We start from the raw sequence: 26,573 nt of genomic DNA on the forward strand, positions 1-26,573 counted from the left end.
TGGGCTAGGTGCATTGGCTATGCTAAATTGCCCCTTAGTGTCTCAGGAGACGTAGGTTAGAGGAGTTAGCGGAGTAAATATGTGGGCTTACGGGGATAGGGCCTAACTGGGATTGTTGTCAGTGCAGACTCAATGGGACAAATGGCCTTCTTCTGCACTGTAGGGATTCATGATTCTATAAGACAGCCCCACTCACCACCCCCTCCTCACCATAGACTTGCACACCTTAGCTCCTGAGATAATTGTCCAATTCCCTTTTGAAAGCCATTATGGAATCAGTTTCACACTCTCATGAAGTGCACTCCCAGCGGGGAGGGGGCGAAATGCCACAGTAAATTGAGGAGCTAAATACTCTTGACTCTTTGACACTGATTTGGCAATGGGGAAATTTAAAGGTGTGCACCATTAAATCTAACAACCGTTGATCCCTTCCCCTAAAAACACCTAACAAGCTTGTAAACAGTCAGAAGCCACGCAATATCATCGTTTTCCACAGAAAGTGTAAAGTCACCGCCCAAGGCCAAGCACTTGCCGCTTTAAGGCGTGGACAGCAGTTGCGCGCGAAGATTGGCAGCGGAGCTTGGAGACGGAAGTGGCGTAAAGATGGAGGACGTCGACGGGCAACAGTGACAGGAAGTGACGTTAACTCAGAGGGCGCTCGCATGAACAGGACGTGTGTCCGTACCGCGGGCGCCAGGAGAGACAGGAAGTGACGCTGCAGCGGGGCGGGGGAAGCAGCGAAGATCGGAAGTGACGTCGGCACCGATAGAAGGGGGAGGTCGATTTGCCGTTGTTGTGGCTGCGCGAGAGAGAGAGAAAATATAACAGGGAACGGAGGAAGGGAAAGATCAAAGCAGAAATAAACTGAAGGTGAGGATGTGGGCGGGACGTAATAATAAACGATAGACCCGACTGCACCGGGTCATGTGTATAACGGAAGAAAGGATGGGAAAGGCCTGGAGCCCGGGCCTAGTGAAGCTGCGGGGAGGCTCAGCGGCTGTTCGAGCCGGGCTGCCGCTGCTGCAGCCAGGGAGCATGCGCAGGGCGCGCGCGAGGTGGAAGGGTGGTGGGTGAGGGGCACGCAGTGCCCGGGGAACACCTGTGGAAACATCACAAGTTTAAGTTTATTAGTTTATAAGCAGGCTTACATTAACACTGCAACGAAGTTGCTGTGAAAATCCCCTCGTCGCCACACTCCGGCGCCTGTTCGGGTACACTGAGGGATAATTTAGCATAGGCCATGTATCTAACCAGTCAGTCTTTCAGACTGGGGGGGAAACCCATGCAGACACGGAGAGGACGTGCAGACTCCACGCAGTCAGTGTCCTGAGCCAGGTGTTGAACCTGAGTCCCCGATGCTGTGAGGTAGCAGTGCTTAACCACTGTGCCACCATGCTGCCAAGGGGCAGGTGGTGGGAGGGGTGCCTCCTAGTCAGGGGCCCAGTGAAGCAGCTTCCTGGTGTGAGAGTAACATGGGTGGAAGGAGAGACGATCTGCATGTACCTTCATAAAAGTTTATAAGCAGGCTTACATTAACACTGCAATGAAGTTACTGTGAAAATCCCCTAGTCGCCACACTCCGGCATCTGTTTGGGTACACTGAGGGAGAATTTAGCATGGACAATGCACCTGAACCAACACGTCTTTTGGACTGTGGGAGGAAACCAGAGCACCTGGAGGAAACCCGCACAGGCATGGACAGAATGTGCAGACGTCACACAGACAATGACCCAAGCTGGGAATCGAACCCAAAACAAATCCTGTTTTGAGGCAGCCATGCTAACCACTCTGCTGCCACTAATCATTGGAACTCTCCCAAGTATTTGACAGCTCGTGAAGTACTTTTTGAAGTGTAATGTAGGAAACACAGCAACCAATTTGCGCATAGGAAACTCGTGCAATCAGCAAAATGATGACCAGATCGTTTTTCTGCATGCCTGTATGATTTGCACTGTAGTGGCCTATTTTCTGCTGAACATTGCCTGGGTGGCTCAGGAGCCCTACATTTGTTTTTGGGGGGCGGGCAGGGTCAGTCCCTGTCACTTAGTTGCAGCAGAAGAAGGCAGTGGGCTAAAGTGGCTCATGATTTTCTGGCATCTGTTTTCTCTGAGCCGCCTGCTTGGCTGGCTGGACTTTGTTTCTGCCAGCCTCTTCTAATCCCCCTCCAGTCAATCTCTAGAGGTTATGGCTGTCGGTGACTGTCGCTCAGTTGTCAGTGTCCATGCTTGCTGTCTTCATATCTCACTTGCAGGTATCCCTGTGGCAGAGGTAATGGGTGACCTGGAAGCTGTGACCCAGTGGCTGGTTTACTGTATGGAAGGCCTTTGGGCATTTGACCGCTATCTATCACATGAATGTGGAAGAGCCCAGCACTTCTGTTCACTGGCTTAGTGATGAGTGTATTCTGAATTAGCATGCTTTGGGAGTTCTGCCAGGAGTACATCTGAAACAGCAAAAGTGGAAAACCTTCCACCTTTTCTTCTGCCTAGCAAGTCTCACCACTGTAGAGGAGTGTGCAGAGGATGCAGGCCTGGTAGACTTTCAATTCGATGTTCTTGGGTTGCTGTAGGGGCGGTCTTTAACGAGAGGACATTGTGTTGTGGCATAGAGAACAATGGAAATGTTATTTCACAGAGAAGATGGGTGTGAAATAGAATTAGTGATTGACGCAAAGACCCTTTCAATGTGGAAGAAAATGATGGATTTGTGGTTGATGGGGGATAAAGAGAGACAGGAAAAGGCTGGCACGTGAGAATAGATCGGCTTGTCTGGGTGTTAAATGCCAACATAGTCTGGTTAAGCTGAATGGTCGTCTCTGTAATTCCGTGAATTTCTAGGTATTTACTGAAGGGGTGAGGAATGTTCAACGTAACTGTGTTTTCAAGAGCTACTTTTGCCCTCCTCTTCCTACAGCAAGGATATTAATATCTGTCATTTGTTCTTTATGGAGTAAAATGTGTCAGCGCATTCGGTAATGATCACAAGGAACTCAGCTGGTACAGGAAGGAATTTTATTTTCTATTCTTTTATGTGATGTTGGCGTGGCTGGCTGGGCCCAGCATGTATTACCCATACCAAGTTGTACATGAGAGGATGTCTTCCTAAACATCTGCCGTCCCTGAGGTGTAGGTACACCCACAGTGCTGTTAGGTAGGGAGTTCCAGGATTCTAACCCTGTAACAGTAATGGAATATATTTCCAAGTCAGAATGGTGATTTTCACAGTAGCTTCATTGCAGTGTTAATGTAAGCCTACTTGTGACAATAATAAGTAAATAAAATAGTGAGTGATTTGGAGGGGAACCTCCTTGTGGTGGTGGTGTTCCAGGTATCTGCTGCCCTTGTCCTTCCAGATGGTAGTGGCCTTGGGTTTCCAAGGTCCACCTAAGGGACCTTGGTAAGTTCTGAGTGCATCTTGTAGATCAGTGGTTTTCAACCTGTATGAAGAAAGATTCAGAATTATTTAAAATTCTTGTAATTAAACTAAAACTAATCTTCATCTTCAACTCTGTGGTTGATATCTTGAAGACCTGACAAACCTCAGGCCTTCTGACTGGAGAAAAGCCGCACATGCATGGTTTAGATTTTTATGTTGGTCAGACCGATGCGCATTACCAATGGGACTTGGAGCTCAAGACCAAGGTTCCCAAAAAGCAAAAACTCAAAAAGGGTGCAGAAAAGCGTGGGAGAAACAAGAGAAATGGAGAGGTTTTTTAAAAAAAACAGGCGAGAGGAGAGGGAGAAGTTAAAAACAAAGTTCCCAGTAAAGGAAGAAGACAGAGAAAATAGGTGTGCCTCAATTTATTTTCGTATATAGCAGTGTACCATGACTTATAAAAGGTTGGGAACCACTGTTGTAGATGGTGCACCCAGCTGCCACTCCGCATCGCTGGTGGAAGGAATAAATGTTTGTGGAAGGGGTAGCAATCAAGTGGGCTGCTTTAACCTGGATTTGTTGAGCTTTGAGTGTTGTTGCAGCTGCACTCATCCAGGCAAGTGAATCTTAATTTGCGGGACACAGATTTGAGAAGGGACCATTACTGAATTATGTGAAAGAAATGAACTAACTATGGAGTATAAAGAGATTGGTTAGAGTAAGGAATATTGAGATACCTACAAGGAGGTATCAACGTAACTGAGTTCTTAAGAGCTACTTTTGCCCTCCTCTTCCTACAGCAAGGATATTAATATCTGTCATTTGTTCTTTATGGAGTAAAATGTGTCAGCGCATTTTACGCTGACGTTGGTCAGACCGATGCGCATTACCAATGGGACTTGGAGCTCAAGACCAAAGTTCCCAAAAAGCAAAAACTCAGAGAGAGTGTTTATATAGCACAAGGGAATATATTTCCAAGTCAGAATGGTGAGATTCTATAGCACAAGGGAAATGTGTAGGAATTGCAGAAAGATCAATAGAGGCAATACATATGTTAATGTAAGTGCAGATATTTGCTGTGTTGTGATGGATCAAAAGTTATCACTTTTAATGCAATACTTAGAATTACGGGAGATCTGTGTGTCTGTTTGAATCTGAGTTATTCAATAACCTCAGTGCATAATCTAGATGCAAGAATACAGAACATGAGCAGGAATAGAAAGCCTTCAAGGAATGTTTGTGAGGCAGGGGAATCAGCTGAATACTAAAATATGATTCAAAGAAGGAAATGCTGGCGCTGTAGGTGATTTATACTGTGTGATAGCACTAGAAATTTGGAAAGAAATATACAGCAAGATTGGATACTACAGTTAGGATCCAGTCAACCTAAGCAGTATGTAGATAAAATAAGTTGTGGCTGTGTTTAATTAGAGCATTGAGAAAGTATAGTTTATAGTTGATGCTTCAGTTTCATGTGATATTTGATCTCATCACTGACAGGCCTTTAATCATCTGCAGCTTCTGTTGGTGGTATTTATGATGGCTCCAGGTGCATTGCTGGTTGTTCATTGCAGTTTGTGTGATCTTGATTCTGCACCAAAAAAAAATTGTACTTGAACTAGAATCCTTCCAGGAATATTTTCAAAATGCCTGTATGACTGAAAATTTCTCCTATTTTCCGTTCTGCTGAAATGTTAGTGACATCACAATATGTTACAAATGTGGAACTTGGGCAGGAATGAGGTTGGATTTCTTACCAAGCAACAGCCAACTTGGGCAGAAGAAGGTTGAAAATGAACTGTGGCAAAATCGGTTGGATCTCGTGTCTAGGCCAGAATGATGGGAGGTCAGATACCTTCCCTGGTAAAGGGACCTTGCACGAACAATATTTAGGCAGTTGATTCCAAAGCCTTGCTGTCATCAGCAATAGCTGAAAACTGTCCAGTTTCTTTTAAATCGACAGTCTTGTTCTGAGTCTCTGTTGTAGAGGATGTACGGTAAGAAGTCTCACAACACCAGGTTAAAGTCTAACAAGTTTATTTGGCAGCACTAGCTTTCGGAGCCCCAAGCCCCTTCAGGTGAGTGAGGACTCGTGTTCACAAACAGGGCATATAAAGACACAAACTCAATTTACAAAATAATGGGTGGAATGCGAGTCTTTACAGGTTCTCACGTGAGAACACCATCCACCAGGTACACGGTACATACTCTTGCAACTCGACCAATGTTGTCTACCTGATACGCTGCAGGAAAGGATGTCCCGAGGCATGGTACAGTGGTGAGACCATGCAGATGCTACGACAACGAATGAATGAACACTGTTCAACAATCACCAGGCAGGAGTGTTCCCTTCCAACCAGGGAACACTTCAGCAGTCACGGGCATTCAGCCTCTGATCTTCGGATAAGCATTCTCCAAGGTGGCCTTCACGACACACGACAGCGCAGAATCGCTGAGCAGAGACTGATAGCCAAGTTCCCTACACATGAGGACGGCCTCAACCGGGATCTTGGGTTCATGTCACACTATCTGTAACCCCCACAACTTGCCTGGGCTTGCAAAATCTCCCTAACTGTCCTGTCTGGAGACAATACACATCTTTTTAACTTGTGCTTAACCCTCTCTCCACTCACATTGTCTGTACCTTTAAGACTTGATTGCCTGTAAAGACTCGCATTCCACCCATTATCTTGTAAATTGAGTTTGTGTCTTTATATGCCCTGTTTGTGAACACGAGTCCTCACTCACCTGAAGAAGGGGCTTGGGGCTCCAAAAGCTAGTGCTGCCAAATAAACCTATTGGACTTTAACCTGGTGTTGTGAGACTTCTTACTGTGCTTGCCCCAGTCCAAAGCCGGCATTGCCACATCATAGGAGATGTAAGCATATTATTTGGGTCTTGTAGCAGATGCTTGATTTAACGTGCAGAGTTGTGAATTTAGAATGTGTAGGCCCAATATGTCATGGGTGAAAATCCAACAGAGCAATTTTAAATGGGGTAGATATTGAGGGCTATGTTAAAAAGGGCAAGGAATTAAAGGAAACAGCACTGCCATTGGCTAACCCAGTCAAATAGCCTATGTGGTTTCTTCGTTAAATGTTGCTGTTCAACCTCCACAGGAATAGATTTACGACTGAGTTGAGGAGGGACTTCTTCACCCAAAGGGTTGTGAATCTATGGAATTCCCTGCCCAGTGAAGCAGTTGAGGCTACTTCACTGAATATTTTTAAGGCGAGGATAGATAAAGTTTTGAACAGTAAAAGAATTGAGGGTTATGGTGAGCGAGCGGGTAAGTGGAGCTGAGTCCACAAAAAGATCAGCCATAATCTTATTGAATGGCGGAGCAGGCTCGAGGGGCTAGATGGCCTACTCCTGCTTCTCGTTTTTACCATTTGGTACATAACTATCAATGCATATGTGGAAATACAATGTGATTTTAAGACATTCTTTTGAAGTGAATTGATATTGTATGTGGATTAGAAATACCGGTTAGATTAGGAATGTCAACAGGGAATATAGATATCAGAAAACAGGATCAGTACAAGGAGCTCAGTTGGTACAGGAAGGGATCTATATCTTCAAGACACACATTTGAGAAGGAGCTGTTAATGCTGTGACAGAAATGAGCTAACTGGAGTGTCAAGAGTTCTGGTGAAGTGATGGTTGTAGAGATAGCTACAAGAAATACCGAGATTGTATAGGGCAGGGGAAGTGTAGAGGAACTACAGATAGATCAATAGACGCAATATAGGGTGATCTGATGTGAAGGGATTTGTTCAAAAACCACATTGAGGTCAGACATGATAGAAGAGCTAACTTCTATGGGAAGTGAAAATATTTAACAAAGTCAGGTTTCCATAAAGAGGGCACTTTTAAGAAAAAATGGAATTTCTCCAGTAAATGTCAAGGAATATGGGAGAAGGGGATGAAGGGGGCAAAGAACAAAATTTGATGGAATGAGCAATCTTTGGGAAAAATCTTGTAAGGTTGCTCTAAGAGGAGTAGAAAAAGAGGCCAGTGAGTGTTAAAGATCCATTAAAATCAAGCATGCACACTTGTCAGGGACACCGCGATTTCAATTGGAATAGCCAGCTCTGCCTTATTTGTGGCCTTGGCCTGTGAATGAAGTAGAGTGATGGTAAATAATGGCACAGTGATTAAACCTGATAAATATTTTAAGTTTATTTATTAGTGTCACAAGTAGGCTCACATTAACATTGCAATTAAGTTACTGTGAAAATCCCCTAGTTGCCACACTCCGGCGCCTATTCGGGTACACTGAGCGAGAATTTAGCATGGCCAATTCACCTAACCAGCACGTTTTTTGGACTGTGGGAGGAAACCAGAGCAGACACACGGAGAACGTGCAGACTCCGCACAGACAGTGACCCAAGCCAGTAATTGGCCCTGGCGCTGAGGCAGCAGTGCTTGCCACTGTGCCACCCTATTTGGTAATTTTTGGCCTCACTATACTGAATATGGGCCTTTTTGGCCCTGGTTTGACAACAAGGAATAGAAGCTTACTGACCCTTTTCAGTTAAGTTTGTTGGTCACAGAGCTGAAAGCTGTGCCATTTCACATTGCAAATTCCTATAGCTTTTAAGCGCGCTGAATTCGGAGATGATGGCCTTTTTAATCTTGAACCGTGGCTCACACTATCTATGCTTTTGTTTATCTGTTCGTGGGATGTGACTGTTGCTAGCTAGGCCAACAACACAAGTTCCTGAGAATGTGGCTGTGAACTTGAATTGTTTTTGTCCATCTGGGGCATGTACACCCACAGTAGTGTTAGGAAATTCCAGGATTTTGACCCAGTGAAAGTGAAGGAATAGTGCTATAGTTCCAGTTCAGGATGATGTATGGCTTAGAGGGAAACATGGCAGGTAGTGATGTCCCATGCACCAGTTGCTCTAGGTAGTAGAGGTCATAGGTTTGGAAGGTGCCATCGAAGGAGCCTTGGTGAGTTGCTGCAGAACATCTTGTAGATGGTATCTACTGTGCGCATGAGTTGGAGGGAATGAGTGTTTAAGCTGGTGGATGGAGTGCAGATCAAGCGGGCTGCTTTGTCCTGGATGGTGTTGAACTTTTTGAGTGTTAATGGAGCAGGATTTATTGGATGAGCAGCATGTGCTGCTGTACCATGTGAACCACAATTTCCACTGCAATTACTTGATGCTGTCAGCTTTCTTAATATTGAACCTTTCATGCTATCTGAATGCTTCTCTTGGATTTGGACTCAACTCAAGATTGCCTTCATCCAGTTTGCAGTTCCTGATTATTACCAGTGACACTGCCGTTCTGCTGCAAATGAGACCCTCTTTTGATTGCATACACAGGTGTAGTGTGGCCAGTAATTGTGTATGTGCATCAGCCACAATCATTCCTGTTCCTCTGGGTTATTGGCTGCAGCCATGATTAGCACACAGATTAAGAGTTTCCTTACTTGGTACCAAGTGTCCCCTACTCTCATTGGTATTCTGTGACTGGCACAAGGTAACCCTTGGATGGTTCCTAGATTGCATCGGCACTTGCTGATTATTTGCCTGATCATGTCATTAGCAACTGCAATTCTACAAAGGCAGCAGTTAACCCTGAATAGAGCAGAGGATCTATATGTGCATCAGCCATGGCTCAGTTGGTAGCACTGTTGCTTCTGCATCAGAAAATTGAGTTCAAGTCCCAGTCCAGAGAATTGAGTACAAAAAGACTAGGCTGAGCTTTAGTGTAGTATTGAAGGAGCGTTGCATTGTTGATAATGAGATGGTGAGAGCGAGGGGCTAAATCTTCTGATCCTATCTGCCATGGGAATTGTCGTGGATGTGGAATTCTAATATTAGACTGGTTCCTTGTCACTAAGATTTGGATAGGCTGAGCGAGTGGGCGAGGATCTGGCAGATGGAATATAACGTTAGCAAATGTGAGGTGAGCCACTTTGGAAGAAAGAATAGTAAATTGGAATATTATTTAAATGGAGAAAAATTACATCGTGCGACTGTGCAGAGGGACCTGGGGGTCCTTATGCACGAATCGCAAAAACTCAGTCTGCAGGTGCAGCAGGTGATCAAGAAGGCGAATGGAATGTTGGCCTTTATCGCAAGGGGGATAGAATATAAAAGCAGGGAGGTCTTGCTGCAACTGTACAAGGCACTGGTGAGGCCGCAACTGGAGTACTGTGTGCAGTTTTGGTCCCCTTATTTGCGAAAGGATATATTGGCCTTTGAGGGAGTGCAGAGAAGGTTCACCAGGTTGATACCGGAGATGAGGGGTGTAGCTTATGAGGAGAGATTAAACAGATTGGGTCTGTACTCGTTGGAGTTTAGAAGGATGAGGGGTGATCTTATAGAGACATATAAGATAATGAAGGGGCTGGATAGGGTAGAGGTGGAGAGATTCTTTCCACTTAGAAGGGAAACCAGAACTAGAGGGCTCAGCCTCAAAATAAGGGGGGGCCGGTTCAGAACAGAGTTGAGGGGGAACTTCTTCTCTCAGAGGGTAGTGAATCTCTGGAATTCTCTGCCCATTGAAGTGGTGGAGGCTTCCTCGTTGAATATGTTTAAATCACGGGTAGATAGTTTTCTGATCGATAAGGGAATTAGGGGATATGGGGAGCAGGCGGGTAAGTGGAACTGATTCGCTTCAGATCAGCCATGATCTTGTTGAATGGCGGGGCAGGCTCGAAGGGCCAGATGGCCTACTCCTGCTCCTATTTCTTATGTTCTAAGAGCAGACTATGGACTTTTTTGTACTGACTTATCTGTTGACAAGTGTTGTCGTGAGAAAGTTAGTTGAATGACATGGATGGTGGTGGCCTATTGTAAGTTTTAAAACTCAAATGTATTTTTTTTAAGGGGGCTCCTGACATGGTAGTGCTGGTCTTTCTCCTTTCACCTGAAGTGTCCAATGAGGCCAAACAGTGTCACTAGGGCTCCTGTTGGTGGCTGGGGGGTTACTTGCAGAGGAGGCACATTAGTGGATTCTGCCCCAATCAGCTACGTTCACCTGCACTTGGGTACTTCTGTAGCAGGGATCACTGGCTGACTTATCAGGGTTAATTTTGCCCCTCCATAACCAGGGGCACTGAGGCCAATTCTAACAGTTTCTACAGGAACTTTGGTTAAGACCACCCAGTTTTTGCAGAGTGGATGGCGGAGTGGGGGAGAATTTGGGATCTTCCTCTTTCTGTGGTTTATTTCACCAGCAGGCATGTGCAAATTGAGCTGGTGGAAAACTTTGAGCATTGCCTTTGGAGACAGGGTATTGTACTTTGAGTTTCCTGACTGGAACCCAACGTTGATGCTTGCAGCATGTCTCTGATGGTTTCTTTCAGCTTTGCAGCAAAGAAGAGATTGAAGAGTTGGAGAACTACAACATGTCCTTGTTTTTCGCTGCATTAGACATGTTGCCACAGGCCTGTCGGTCCGTGCCATCATGCAGTAGGAACAGGATTTTAATAAACTTGTTCGGACATCCTAGCTTGGAGAGCAAGTGCCGTAGACCAAGTTGACTCATACTGTCATAAGCTTTAGTTAGATCTACAAACAGTATATATGGATCCTGACATTACTCTTTGCACTTTTCCTGTTGATGTCTTAATACATATCCAATGTCCCCTGTTTAGCCCTCTAAAATCACAGTGATTGTGGGAGGTCATCATCCACGTGGCTGTCTAGTAGACAGTTTAATAGGATCCTTGAGGATCTTTCCTGTGATTGAGAAAAGACTTGCTGCATGCTTTTTTTTTGACTATCTACACCAAATTTGCAATAGTCATTGTACCCGGGGGAAGACAAGAGGTGACCTTGCTGTGAAAGTTCCCCCGAGCACCAATAACAAAACATGAAATGCCAGTTCTGAGGGCATTCATGCCAATCTCCCATTGGACTCTTTGGTCATGAGAGGCCCCACAGAAGATGATGATCACAGCTTTGACATACTCAAACAATGAGGAGTGTATCATGTTCTTTCGGTGATGTTTACCTTGTACTTTTCACCTGTCAAAAAGTTGGGTGTGTTGGACAGTGCCTGTTATAATATAGGCTTTGGGAAGCATGGAGGACCAGTACACTGCCATGTTTTTTCCCCACTCTTGTTTATCGTTCAGGTATGTGGGTATGTTGTCATTGATTTTTAAAATTGCTTAGATAAATGCTATCTTTTTCTGTATGTCCTTTTTCTGTCCCAGGTCCGAACAGAGTGCAGAAGCCATCATTCGTTCATTTTAAAATTAAACTTAAAAACAAAGCTGCAGTCAGTATGGCAGCGCCGGTGAATACTCAGAACCCTAGTAAAACATGGGAGCTCAGTCTCTATGAACTGCACCGGACCCCACAGGTGAGTAAAACAGGGCAGCTCAGCCTCTACGAACTACACAGGACCCCGCAGGTACGTGTGGAGCAGAGGGGATATCCCTTTGTGTCTATTTTGCATGTCTGCATGAGAAATATGCACAGTTATTTTTAAAGGAAAGCCCTTTGCAATGTTTTAGTTGCTGTACAATGCATGTTTTTAAATTGCACATGTTTGCACAGCAGTAAGCTTCCAACAAGGAGCTAAACTTTTATACAATGGTCCTCAGCTCAGTACTTATTGCAGTTAAGCAGTTCGATTTTTCTATTCCATTTTATCACAGTTTTATGACTCCTTCTTTCTTGATCGCCAACACATCTCTCCTCGCTTGAGAAGGGAAGGACTTTGCAATCCTAGTCCTCTTGATGCCATCTTACCTGACCAGGGGGATTAGCGACAGTCAGCTGGTCTGACTTGCTCTCCTGCTCATTTGTCATTTCACCTCAGTATTAATGACTTGTTTGTGATAGAACAGGGGTCGGAGTCTATGGCTCCAGAGCGACATGTGCCTCTTTAACGTTACATTTACGGCTGCCAACCTTTTCCAGCTGGATTGTGTTAAGACCCTAAAATAAATTTAAGTCAAGAAAAGGAAGAACTGTGTTTTTATTGTGGAGATAACAGGTTAATCATTATGCTGCAATTTGCAGTTTCAAATGGTTATTTTACTGGAAAACATCATTGTGCTGTGAGTAAACCCATTTTGAGTGCCAGAACCATGGTTATTGATGCCTTTGGTTCGAGGAACAGGTTTTAAAGATGATTTTATTGATAATTATACTGAAAATTCTACTTGTTGCAAGATCTGTTATGAAAACAGACAAAAAAGCATTCTTTCAGTATGTGTGTAATTTTGTATTGCGTTTTTATTCAAATGGCTGTTTTTCCATTAAGTTGCTTTGACCGTTTCTTTTCGATCATGCCTATACTCATTTAGTGTAAACCATGAAACCTGAATTTGCACCTACTGGGAATACAAAGAAAAAAATTTCAAAATGCAAAACCAGTCAAAAGGCATGATTATTTGGAGATAGGCCTGCTTTAGTTTTATCGATAAATAAATTCATTTTATTATACAGGCAAATTATGCATTGTTCCAGAGACAATTGGCAATTTGTCATTTATTTAGTTTAGTTACACTGAATTTTCACCCTGCAGATCCTGCCAGTTTCTCGAAAACCAAATGTTTTCTTTAAAGGCTCTTCAGTTAAAAAGTTTGCTGATTCCTGTAATGGTGCTTAACATGAGGTGAACCTGCACCCTGCCATTTCCTGAGCCTGCATGGCTCGGGTCCATTTCCTTCTGTGTTTTTGTTTGGGGAGTCTGTCTTAAAATAAAAACAAAATGTTGCAAATACATCGGAGGTCAGTTGGCATCTGTGTAAAGTGAAGAAACTGACTATAAGCAGCAGTCTGCTTAGCTGTCCATTGATCAGGGTGTGACCAATACTGCTATTATTTCCAGCTTTTCTCCTTTTTATTACCTTGCCTCAACCTATTTATCTCCCGATCAATTAAACTGACTGGTTGCAATTTGTAGAATTGATACTGTGCACTGTTAGTATGTGTGTATGCAAGTTGTGCATGTGTACTTGTGGTTTCTGTGTCTGCAACTGATTTGAGCACTACAAAATAATGTCTGAAAGTCTTGCTACCTCCCCAAAGGAAAATTACATTTAGGCTGAGGCTGCCAGGCCCTTGGTGATGGAGATTACTTCCTATAAGATTGTACGGCACGTAGGGAATCCATTTGGTCCATCGCACTTGTGATGGTTCTTTGAAAAGCTATCCAGTTAGACCCAGTCTGTCCCTCTTCCCCCATTGTCCTGTCAGTTTTTAATTTTCAAGCATGTACCCAATTTCCTTTCAAAAGTTACCATTGAATCTGTTTTCACCACTCATAACAGACTGTGTTCCAGTTTGTGGCACCTTGCAGTGTAAAAACAAAGCTCTCTTCTCACCCCCCTCTGACTCTTTGACTGATTGCCTTAACTGGTCGCTAAATCTCCTAGTGCAAGCACCTTTTTATTAAATCTATCAAAACCCGTCATGATTTTGAACATTCTGTTAGCTCCCTTTAACTATCTGCGCTTCCAGATTGAATAACCCTAATTCCTCTAGTCTCTTGTAACTGAGGTTCCTCATTCCTGTACCCATCTTGGTAAATCTTCTCTCTGCACTGTTAGGTCTCCTCAGCTCATCCTTGTGAAAATGTGATGCCCTCAATTGGATACACTACTTCAGCTGAGGCCTAACCAGTCATTTCTAAAGGTTTAGCATAAATTCCCTGCTTTTGTGGCTGTGCTGTGTAATTGAAAACCTCACCCTAAGAGAATTTTTATTCATCACCGTGAAGGCTGGTTAGTTCTCCTTGTACAGCCTCTCTTTGTTAACCTTGTTTTTGTTCCATGACCCTTGAAATTTAGGGACAGATCAAATTCCAGGCCAAAATTGATCTGTAACATTTAAGTTGTTACTTGTAGAAACAAAAGATGCGCACCCAGCAAAAAAGGAACTGCCAATTCTTTTACTGATGAGGCTGGCTGGTGTGAGGGTGTGAAGTCCATTCTGGAGTTTAAATTTTTTTTCTTTCCAGGCAGCTGGAGAAGTAACCTTGGAAAGTAGGGGGTTGAGAGGGGGTGCTTCCTGTTAAGCATATTAGAGGGTATGTAGTTCTGAGCGTGTTCACGGGAAGAGTCGCTTTTAGTCATGTTAGCGTAGTACGCGCGGGCCCCACCTCAAGGCAATGCCCTGGTTAAGAGAGTAAATTGATATGGTTGGGATTGGGTGGGGAGATGGGATGGGGGAAAAGAATAAAAATAGACCGGGGAAGCAAAGAGAAACTGAAAAGGGGTGTAAGTCAGACTGAGAGACAAATGGAAAGAAGGATTAGAAAGAATAGCCAAACATGGGCAGGTTTAAGCTACTTCGATGTAAATGCACAAGTATATTCTAAATAAGAGAAACAAATTGCAGTGGGTGGGATGCTAGGGGGTGTCATCATTTCTCTAACAACAACACAGTTGGCGTAGGGCTAGGAGCTAAACATTTCTCATTACAAAGTATTTGATAGATTTATAAAAAGGAGGGGGTGGTAACATTTCTGAGAGGTTCTCCTGCAGCATGAGCTGAAAACCTCTCAATTAAGTTTCTCGCTTCAGTTTTCAAAGTGACAAGTGGAAGAAACAGAGCAAATCAAGAAGGTGACTACAGATAATGAAGTGGCGAGGGTGCAGAATCTGTTGGACTCGAGTGGTACAGGCGCTTAAGCCCGATGGCTGGCAGGCAGTGTAGAATGTCAGGAGAATTTGACAAGGCTCTGACTGCAAGCTTTCAAACATCCTTGGATTAGGGAAGTTGAACCCAAGGACTGGAAAATTGCCAGTTGCACTGGTGTTCAAGATGGGTGGCAGTGATTATTGGGTAACTATAGATCAGTCTGCCTGGAGGTAACTAGAGAGCATAATGTGGATAGAAATCACCAGAAACTGATGAGCAAATCATGAGCAGCCAGAATTGAGTTGCAAAAGGCCAGTGGTCTCTGCTGAATGTCATACCGTTTTTTGAGGGATTAACTGGGTGGTAAAGGAAATATTGACGATTGGATTTTCAGATGGCATTTGATGCTGCTGCCTATTAAACATCTTGATAAGATTAAGCTCCTTATGATCTGGTGGTAATCCAGAGACTCCAGTTAATGCCCTGGGTGCATAGGAGTAGACCATTTGGCCCTTCGAACTTGCTCTGCCATTCAATAAGATCATGGCTGATCTCAACTCTATTTTGCCGTCTTCCCACATAACCCTGACTCCCTTATCTATCAGAAATCTGTCTATCATTGCTTTAAATAAATTCAATGATCTAGCCTCCACTGCTTCCTTGGAACATAATAGCAATCCTCTGAGAAAAAAGAATTCTCCTCAGGATCTTATGTGTTTCAATAAGATCACTTATTCTTCTAAACTCCAAGAACAAAAGAACAAAGAACAATACAGCACAGGAACAGGCCCTTCGGCCCTCCAAGCCCGCGCCGCTCCCTGGTCCAAACTAGACCATTCTTTTGTATCCCTCCATTCCCACTCCGTTCATATGGCTGTCTAGATAAGTCTTAAACGTTCCCAGTGTGTCTGCCTCCACCACCTTGCCTGGCAGCGCATTCCAGGCCCCCACCACCCTCTGTGTAAAATATGTCCTTCTGATATCTGTGTTAAACCTCCCCCCCTTCACCTTGAACCTATGACCCCTCGTGAACGTCACCACCGACCTGGGGAAAAGCTTCCCACCGTTCACCCTATCTATGCCTTTCATAATTTTATACACCTCTATTAAGTCTCCCCTCATCCTCCGTCTTTCCAAGGAGAACAACCCCAGTTTACCCAATCTCTCCTCATAACTAAGCCCCTCCATACCAGGCAACATCCTGGTAAACCGCCTCTGCACTCTCTCCAAAGCCTCAACGTCCTTCTGGTAGTGTGGCGACCAAAACTGGACGCAGTATTCCAAATGCGGCCGAACCAACGTTCTGTACATCTGCAACATCAGACCCCAACTTTTATACTCTATGCCCCGTCCTATAAAGGCAAGCATGCCATATGCCTTCTTCACCACCTTCTCCACCTGTGACGTCACTTTCAAGGATCTGTGGACTTGCACACCCAGGTCCCTCTGCGTATCTACACCCTTTATGGTTCTGCCATTTATCGTATAGCTCCTCCCTACATTATTTCTACCAAAATGCATCACTTCACATTTATCAGGATTGAACTCCATCTGCCATTTCTTTGCCCAAATTTCCAGCCTATCTATATCCTTCTGTAGCTTCTGACAATGCTCCTCACTATCTGCAAGTCCTGCCAATTTTGTGTCGTCCGCAAACTTACTGATCACCCCAGTTACACCTTCTTCCAGACCATTTATATAAATCACAAACAGCAGAGGTCCCAATACAGAGCCCTGCGGAACACCACTAGTCACAGGCCTCCAGCCGGAAAAAGACCCTTCCACTACCACCCTCTGTCTTCTATGACCAAGCCAGTTCTCCACCCATCTAGCCACCTCCCCCTTTATCCCATGAGATCCAACCTTTTTCACCAGCCTACCATGAGAGACTTTGTCAAATGCTTTACTGAAGTCCATATAGACGACATCCACGGCCCTTTCCTCGTCAACCATTTTGGTCACTTCTTCAAAAAACTCCTCCAGGTTAGTGAGGCATGACCTCCCTCTCACAAAACCATGCTGACTATCGTTAATGAGTTTATTCCTTTCTAAATGCGCATACATCCTATCTCTAAGAATCTTCTCCAACAACTTCCCCACCACGGACGTCAAGCTCATCGGCCTATAATTACCTGGGTTATCCTTCCTACCCTTCTTAAATAACGGGACCACATTAGCTATCCTCCAATCCAATGAGTATTGGGCCAATTTGTTCAACCTTTCACCCGTAAGATAAGCCTTTCATCCAGGAATGGTGCCATGGAACTATTGCCAATTGTTGGTAAAGTTAAGCAACAGTGTGACACAGTCATATTCACAGAATCATACCTTACAACCAATATCCCATCCTGAGGTATGCCCTGTCCTACCTCCGGACAGACCCAGCAGAGGTGGCAGCATAGTGATGTACAGTCATGTTGCCCTGGGAGTCCTCAATATTGATTCCAGATTCCATGAAGCCTCATAGTGTTAGGACAAAAATGGTCTAGGAAACCTGTTGATTATTAGAATCATAGAAACCCTACAGTGCAGAAGGAGGCCATTCGGCCCATCGAGTCTGCACCGACCACAATCCCACCCAGGCCCTACCCCCACATATTTACCCGCTAATCCCTCTAACTACACATCTCAGGGACAATTTTTAACCTGGCCAATCAACCTAACCCGCACATCTTTGGACTGTGGGAGGAAACCGGAGCACCCGGAGGAAACCCACGCAGACACGAGGAGAATGTGCAAACTCCACACAGACAGTGACCCGAGCCGGGAATCGAACCCGGGACCCTGGAGCTGTGAAGCAGCAGTGCTAACCACTGTGCTACCGTGCCGCCCCCACCTCAGCTGTGAAGCAGCAGTGCTAACCACTGTGCTACCGTGCCGCCCCCACCTCAGCTGATGAATCAGTGCTTCATGTTAAAGACCACTTGGAGGAAGCACTTGAAAAACTTCCTGGAACTTGTCCTCACAAATCAACTTGTCGCAGATAGATCTATCCATGACAATCGGGCATACCTAAAAATGACGTGTCATGCTAGTGAAGCTACAGGACTACTGTGTACCAAACAGCGGAAGTAGCATGTGAAAGACAGAGCTAAGCGATCTCACAACCAGCAGATCAGATCAAAGCTTGGCAGTCCTGCCACATCCAGTCTTGAATGGTGGTGGAGAATTAAACAGCTAACTGGAGGAGGCTCCAAAAATATCCCCACCCTCAATGATCCACATCAGCGCGAAAGATAAGGCTGAAGCCTTTGCAATCATCTTCGGCAATAAGTTCCAAGTGAGTGATCCATCTCTGCTTCCTCCTGAGGGCCCCAGCAGTACAGATGCCAGTCTTTAGCCTGTTTGACTCTCTTCACGTGGTATCAGAAAATGGCTGAGGGCACTGGATGTTGCAGAAGCGGTTTGCCCTGACAACATTCTAGCAACAGCATTGAAGCCTAGTTTCAACCCTAGCCAAGCTGTTCCAGTATGGCTGCAATATTGGCATCTACCTGATGATGTGGATAATTGACCAGGTATGTTCTATCCACAAAGAGCAGGACAAATCCAACCTGGCCAATTACCGTTCCTTCAGTGTACTCTCAGTCATCAGCAAAATGATGCAATTGATAGTGTTTAAAACACTCGGTAATATCCTGCTCATCAATGCTCAGTTTGGATTCCACCAGATCCACTTGACTGCTGACCATATTTGACCCTTGGGGGTTATTATTAGGACCATTGCTCAATGTGAGTTAAACTGGGTGATTGGGATGGGGGGTGTGGGATTACATCAAAACTTAGAGCACGAAAAAAGGAAGGGTGATAACCTTCAGCCAAATAGAAAATTCAGGAGAACACATAGGGACTGGCTGATTCGATGGGGGCCGAAATGGTTTGATCAGTTTGCAAGGAAGAATAAGGAAAGAAAACGTACCAATGGTAAAACTTCAAAATAATTTTGAAGAACACGACGGCTGTTAATAAAGTTTGAAATAAAAATATTTCTGGGATCGTTTTTATAAATGAGAGCATAAGATGACGATCAGGGGTAGAACTGATAGTTGGTTATGTTGTGTCTTGTTCTGTGCACTGTAGCTTCGGAAAAATATCAAGGACGTCAAGTAGGTGCTGGAGAGATATTAAGACAGTGCTAGGGATGGAAAGCTTTCGTTACAAGATAAGATTAGGGACACTTAACAGGAAAGGATATGAAGAATTTTGATTTGGTAAATTGCGAAAGCTATTTCCGCCTGTCAGTGACTGGTATAAATGTATGTCCATAGTAAGAAGAGAAGCAAGGTTAGGAGAAGTTTGCTCACAGGGTTGTTGTGACACATCCTGTTCCTATCAGAAATAGCGGTGGAAGCAGAAATTATAATTGATTTTCAAAGGGTTAATATTTAAATAAGATTTGAAAGGACAGTGGAATGGGGCTTGGTGGATAATTTCTTGGGTATCTCCAATGGTTTCCTCCTGTGCAGTAAAATTACTTAACTGGAAGTATTCATTTGACCCAATAGTAATCATTGTTTATTAATGATCTACAAGCTCATCCCCCTCATTAGTATACATTTTAACTTCTTACTAGATATATAATCCGTGTCCCATAAAATGTTCATGCAAATTTGAATGCTGAGAATCTTCAGTAAAAACAAAGTGGTGGAATTACACAGCAGATTGATCAGCATTTGAAAGGAAAGATAGGCTACTGATCTGGGTAGGCCTTGTCATCCCTGTCCCAAAGCATTAATTCTTCTCTCTATCTTTTGCGCTTTCTCTGTCTCAGAGCAGTTGGCTGACCTGTGCATGTCCACACTTTCTGCTTTTACTTTTGGTTGAGGTTGTAACTTTCTCACAGGAGTTCTGTACCTGTTGAAATCTCAGCCCGTTTGCTGTTTTGTAAAGCCAGAATGGCAAGTTTCTGAATGAAGATTAAGAAACTTCCAAGTGGATGAGAGTAGTGGCTAACAAAAGTTAGCATGTTTAAATTTGACACCATTCTCGCTACTTTTTTCAGGAGTGTGGCAACTATTGGGCAAGCAATCTTGAGATTATGGCAAGTCATTAAATTGAATTCGATAAATTTGGTTCATTTCTTGATTGCAGAAAAATGACTCTGAAATTGCCAAAAACTCAACTGGACCATCTACCTGGTTTGGTCTACAAGTAGCTAGTTCATGCTGTCATGTAAACCTCTTGAGGTGAGCCAGCAAATCACTGTTATATGAACAGTTGCTTTGAAGAAGGCCCACAAAAGTACTTTTTAGTGCAACCAGGGATGCATGATATAAATAGCCTTGCTAATCTTGTCCAAGTCTCAGGAACATATTTCAAAAATACATGGGCATTTATTGCTCAGCTTCAGTTGATCAGCAGTCTTTGACAAAACTCCACTGACAAAATTACAACCATGTAGATCCTGTAGATCCAGGTTACAATAATTCACCTGATAACACCTCTCATCTGTTTGTTTGCAGATATAATGGCAGCTGAAGATTGGCCTGTTACATTGACCGCTTCCCCTTTTTCTTTCAGGAGGCAATTATGGATGGGACAGAGATTGCAGTATCACCCCGCAGCTTACACAGCGAGCTGATGTGCCCCATCTGTCTGGACATGTTAAAGAACACCATGACGACAAAGGAGTGTCTACACCGCTTCTGCTCAGACTGTATCGTCACTGCCCTCCGCAGCGGGTATGGGGCAGTTGTGTGTGGTTGTGCATGCATTTGTGTATGTGCACATGATTAGTGTGTATAACCTCTCTGGTGGCTTGGCAATCAAATGCACCTTCATCCAGTATCTGTAGGATCTTTGAGTCAAGCTAACTAACTAAAATGCCAAATGTTTCGTGAGCAAGGATTAATGAGCTGTTACTAGTGTGATTTTTCAGATTTCAGATCTGAACACTCTTGTGATTCTGTCTCACTGGTCACTCCTAGAAGTGGGACCTTGACTATCCAGTATCTGGTTATGCCCTAAAGCAGCCTGCTGGTTTATTACTAAAGACTGTTTCTAATCAGACTTACTGAGAATGTGCAGTCATGCTGCAGCAGTTCACTCTCAGGTACTTAGACTGCAACTCAGTATACTTCAGCAGGAGTTACAGCACCACTCAGAGATGGGATCAGTTATTGCAGCAATCACTGCTTTTCACAAATGGAAAGAGGGACAGAATGTGAAAGAAGAACTTGTATTCTGCACTGTGGTGCTATTCACATCCTAAAGCTATCTCAAAGCACTTTATACCTGGATTCTTTTGAAGTATCATCACTGTTCCGTAGGGAATTGCAGCAGTTATTTTGTGCATTGCAAGTTCCGAGAGATTGAAATGTCCACCTAATCTGCTTTGTTCTTTGCTGAGGGAATCGTGGTTAACTAAGGCAGTAGGGCAACTTGCTGCATTTGATCATATGACATTATGGTCCCATTCTTGTGTTTCTTATCATGTAAAGTATCATTTAAGTGTCAAAGCACTTAAATCTGTGTTCTCTGGTTATCGGTCCTTCAGGAATCACTTTCCATGCTCCATCTTTAAATTTTTTTCTCCCTGACCGCAATAACTCGTGGAACCTCAGCCATTTGTCAGTGTTCCACCAACGTGAGTCCTGTCAGTGAGTGTGAGACTGTTTGATGGAAAAAGGCATCACAGCCAGGTCTGATTCTTTGAGTGGTGTCTGCATCTAGTGCTCTCAACTTATGTATCAGGGTGATAAAATGTAGCCTAAATGACCTCCTATTCTAGCCCAGCAATGTGCCAGCACGAGGCAGATTTATGCTGTGGACCCATTGTTCACAAGGAACCAGAATTGAGACTTGACAACACTTATTCCTGTGAAGTCCTTTCTAGTATGGATTAACACCCATGTGAAACGTCAGTACCCAACACACTCAATTGTTTTGCTTTCTGAGCTTCATGTTTTTTAAACATTCATTTTTCCTCTGTCTACATTATTAACAAGTGACCTCTTCCCTGATTTTATGTTCTCCTTTATTAGGCACCCAATGCATACATGTGTGTGTGTGTGCGCGCGCAGGCGATTAATTATCATTGTTGTTTGTTTTTTCTGTTTTATCATTTTTTCTATGGAATTATCTTTGTCCTGGATCTCATGCTGCAGCTAAGTGTTGCTGTTCCAGGCTGGCTTATATACTTCTCCTTGTATGCTGAACTAATATATTTTTGCTGCTTTTGTTTAGGAACAAAGAATGTCCCACGTGTCGAAAGAAGCTGGTGTCTAAACGATCACTCCGACCAGATCCAAATTTTGATGCACTGATCTGTAAGATCTATCCCAGCAGGGATGAATACGAGGCACACCAAGACCGTGTCCTGGCACGATTGAGCAGGCTGCATAACCAGCAGGCCCTAAGCAGCAGCATTGAGGAAGGGCTGAAAATGCAGGCCATGCACAGGTAATGAGCTTGATTTGAATGCTAGGCGGTGCTTATCATTCCCACAGCTCCACCATTGAATCCCTCCAGTCAGGTTTCTGCTTCTGCTGCAGTACTAAAATGGCCAATGTTAAGGTCACAAATGAAGTCTTATGTGATTGGTAAACTTTCGTTCTTCATTTCTGTTGGCCTGTCTTTAGCCTTTTACACATTGACCAGGCCTTCTCATTCCATTGCCCAGCTGGGTGCGACTGAGCTTGGCTAGTTCTGTTCCTATCTGTCCAGTTGTAGTCAGCGAATCTCCTGTGAATGGCTTCTCCTTTGTCTCCTGACCCCCAAGGACCTATCCTTGGTTTTTTCTCATTTCTCACCGATGTGCTGGCCCTTGGTGACATCATCTGAAAACACATGTCAGGTTCCACGTGTATATTAGAACGGCACCCAGCTCTGCCTCATGCCATAAGCTCCCTTGAACCCTCTGCCTATGGTTTGTCATGCTGTGTGCGACTTCGACTATTGGATGAGCAGAGATTTCCTCTAGTTAAATATGTTAGAAGGCCAAAGGGAGTGGCCCCAAACTCTGTTTTCTAGCCTCTGACTTCATCCACCATCCTGCCCTCTGTCTGAATCTGAACTGGATAATTTGCAACCTTAGCAACTAATGATGAGGTTCTTTCCCCATATTCTTTCCACCTCCATAATCATGCCTGTCTCAACCCCTTATTCATCAGCCCGTCCGTTGCTGAGCTCCTCTGAACTCTCCTTTTCCAGTGTTGAACTGGGCGGTCTCCCAACCATCCATGAATTTCTTTTCATCCAAAGCTTTGATGCTTCTGGCCTATCTCTCAGAAAGACCCATTCACCCAGCACCTCTGAACACCAGCCTGCATTGATTCTCACTTCGGCAGCCCTTCAGATTTAAAGTTCTCAACCTTGTGTTCAAATCCCTTCACGGCTTTGCCCTTTCATATATTTGCAGCCCCCCCCCGACCTTGCAACCCTCCAAGATTTCTCTGCTCCTCCAATTCTGGCCTCTTGCACGTCCTATGTTTCCATTGCCCCCGAGAGATGGTCATGGATTCAACCAAGTATGCCTCAAGGTTTGGAATTCTTCCCACCTCACTCGTCCTTTAAGCCTGTTCTAATATCGATTGCACACCAGTGTAGGGGCTCAGGATGCTTTCATATGTTCAGGTGCTACATGAATGCAAGTTGTCTTTGCAAGGTTCAACAAAGGGTCCTGCATTCCAAGAAGTTCAAGAGTGAAAGGAAAAAGCCAAAAATTGTTCTGATATAGGCTTATAAAAATCAGGAGATTCTGAAGCTTGCAGGAAGGGTTGAGAAAAAAGGCTCACGAAGATATGAAAGGCTTGAGGTGGAATTGAAAAATGTACGTGGTCCAATATTTGATTCACATTAAAGGAAGTAGTCATGAGGAAAAGAATCAGAAAACAGTTCAGTTTACAAGTTAGATTCCGAACCCCATTGCTCATTATTAGTCAGTATTCTGAGTCAAAGTATGTACTTTATCAGGAAATGTCTCCAAATTCAAATTACTGCCTTACCTGTAGATTCAGTTGCAGCAAGCGTTCATTTTTCTATTGTTGTTTAGTTCTTGAAATGTAATCTTGGGGGTAATTGCATTTTAAGTGTATTGCTCTGGAATTCCCATGTCTGCTATTTGAGTTGAAGCATTGTTATTTTAAAGCGTGAACACATTTGTAAAAACAGAGGGGAATTTCTGACACTAAATATTTGTGCTCGTATCTCATTGTGTAACTTCACGTCCATAGTATTTTCGGTGGGCACAATGTAGGGCCTTTGTGAAGATGACATTTTGTGACCTTGAGATTGCAGTATTAATTTCCCTGTATTTCTTGAAGATGGGTGATTCTTACTGCCTTTCAGGACCTCTGATCAGATGTGGACCTGAGAGGCTCTGAAGCCTCTCGTTTCCCCATTATTCTGTCTGAGATAAAATATGCAGTACGCTGACCAAACCTGGAATGTTTCTGGACTATGACTTAGTTCTAAACTGCATAGACTAATGGACTAGCAGAGATCTTGGGTCACCACCAGGTTACTTTTTGTCAGGTAATTTGATGCTTTGTTGAGGATTCTAGAGCACTGTTCTTGTCAGATGACTACATTCACCCTCTTATGTAGTTGGAAGCACATACATTTTAAACATGCTTCCCATTCTCCCCCTCCACTTCCTTTTTTCCCTCTTACCGCCACCATTTCCTCTTTGTAGAGCTCAGCGAGTAAGGAAGGCGCAGCACGAATCAGACAACACCACTTTCAGTGGAGGTGAGGACAACTGCGACAGCCGCTCTCACGTCAGCAACGTGTCAATGCACAGCAATCAGGAGGCCGGTCCGAGTCGCAAGCGCTCCAAAGCTTCCGACGACTCCTGTCCCGATCTGGATAACTCTCGGGAAGGGGCTGGGAGCCCAGATGTTGGGGTGGACTCGTGCAGTGAAATTGAACTGGTCTTCAGACCTCACCCAGTGCTGGTGGAAAAAGATGAATATTCACAAACAAGGTATGAGAATGCAGCCTGTGCAGATAGAAGTCCAAGTTACAAGTGTTAAGCTCCAGTGCATGTCTGTAAAATGTGATGGAAATCTTCAGCAGATTGATGTGTCAATGTGATAGCTTCTGTTCTGGCCCAGTTGCAAGCTGCTGTTTGCAACGTGGCTGTGTTATAATTGGCCACAATGATAATTGTGCATGCCTGTCCTGACTGCAGGCAAAGTTACTGTACAAGATCTTGGGATCCTTCTTTTCCACATGGAGGGGGATGAACAAGCATGAATGCCATTGTAGTGGGAGGAACTTTGCTGTGAACGAGATATAAGAGAAAGGACTTGAATCATATGGTGCCCTTCCCACCCTGAAGATATCCCAATGTGCTTCAGAGCCATCTGTTACATAGCAAATGTGCCAGATAATTTGTGTGAGGCAAGGTTCCACAGCATTGAAATTAATGCCCAGTTAATCCGTTTGTTATTCGCTGACTGCAGGTAGGTGGGAAATGTTGGCAAAGTCAGGAGGAGATGGTCATTCCCAGAGAGGAATAATGTGGGAGCAGTTAAGAGGCAAGGAATATAAAAAAAATTAAAAAGTGAACTGGCTCATTTCCGTCTTTGTATCGAAGGTATAATGGTTTTATTACCCCTACCTATGCAAGTGTTTGAAATAAAGTGTAGTAAAAGACTAATATTGGACATAATATTTGTGTATTGGTTATCAGGATTCACACTATGATCAAAGTGAGCAGATCTCCCCCACCAACCACTGTTGCTTTTACTGTGAGCTCCTTTTCGGATAGAGGCCTGCACCATCCCCCTCGGGGTATGTGCCCCTTCAAAATGGCAGTTTGAAAGAAAAACTTACATTTTTATCTCACTTTTCACAACCACAGGAAATCCTAAAGCACTTTACAAGCTTTTTTGAAGACCTTCATGTAGAATTTACAGCACAGAAACAGGAAATTTGGCTCAACCAGCCCATGCTTGGCAGCATTCATGCTCTGCTCATCCTTCCTTATCCAAGTCTGTTAGCAGCTCCCTTTATTCCCTGTCCTTTGTGCTTTTTTGACATTTTCCTTCGATGCACCCATATTTTATCCATCAACTCCTCCTTGCGGTAGCACCTTCCACATTCTCGATGCTCTCTGGGTAAAGAAGTTTCCTCTGGATTCAGCATTGGATTTTTTGGTGACTGTGGTTTTCTTCTTGCTCACAAGTGGAATCATTCTTTCTGTACCCACTCTATCTAAATCTTTCATGAATTTTAAAGATGTCTATTAGGTCAGCCCTCAGCTTCTATTTTCAAGAGAATAGAAGCCTAGCCCGTTCCTCATTTCCTGATGGGTATGATCCTTGCAGTTTGGGATCATCCTTGAAAATTCTTTTTGTGCCTTCTCTAGCACCTCAGTATTCTTTGTATAATATGACTGAAACTGCGTTTCAGTCATATTGTACAAAGAATACATATTATACAAAGAATACATATTGTACCACCCAGTCGTAAATTCCAAGTCAGTTAATTAAGGCCAGATTAAAAATAAACAAAACCCCATTGAAGCAGCAATAAAAGGACTTCTAGCAGACAGCTCGGCAACAATAAAAAAAACCCCAAAGCTGCATGACTGCAGAGAACATGATTTAGAAAAAAGATTTCTTAAAGGTACACTAGCATCACAACGCTAATGTGATCCTCCTATTCAAAAAGGAAGAGAGGCAAAAA

General features: G+C 43.9%; 1 protein-coding gene across 2 annotated transcripts in view; it reads left to right on the forward strand.

Moving 5' to 3' along the window:
* The first annotated feature begins 701 nt into the window (after positions 1-701).
* LOC144496964 (E3 ubiquitin-protein ligase RING2-A-like) overlaps positions 702-26,573 on the forward strand; it is a 34,275-nt gene continuing 8,403 nt past the window's right edge. The window contains exons 1-5 of one of the 2 annotated variants that reach the window (XM_078217620.1): positions 702-870; positions 11,558-11,706; positions 20,460-20,620; positions 22,125-22,340; positions 24,574-24,864. In XM_078217620.1, coding sequence (XP_078073746.1) covers positions 11,629-11,706; positions 20,460-20,620; positions 22,125-22,340; positions 24,574-24,864 — 746 coding nt within the window. In that variant the 5' untranslated portion in view covers positions 702-870; positions 11,558-11,628. Of the gene's footprint in view, positions 871-11,557; positions 11,758-20,459; positions 20,621-22,124; positions 22,341-24,573; positions 24,865-26,573 lie in introns of both variants that reach the window. The other variant, XM_078217619.1, reaches the window with a different exon arrangement.

This window comes from Mustelus asterias, chromosome 8 (genome assembly GCF_964213995.1).
Source record: "Mustelus asterias chromosome 8, sMusAst1.hap1.1, whole genome shotgun sequence".
Taxonomy (NCBI): domain Eukaryota; kingdom Metazoa; phylum Chordata; class Chondrichthyes; order Carcharhiniformes; family Triakidae; genus Mustelus; species Mustelus asterias.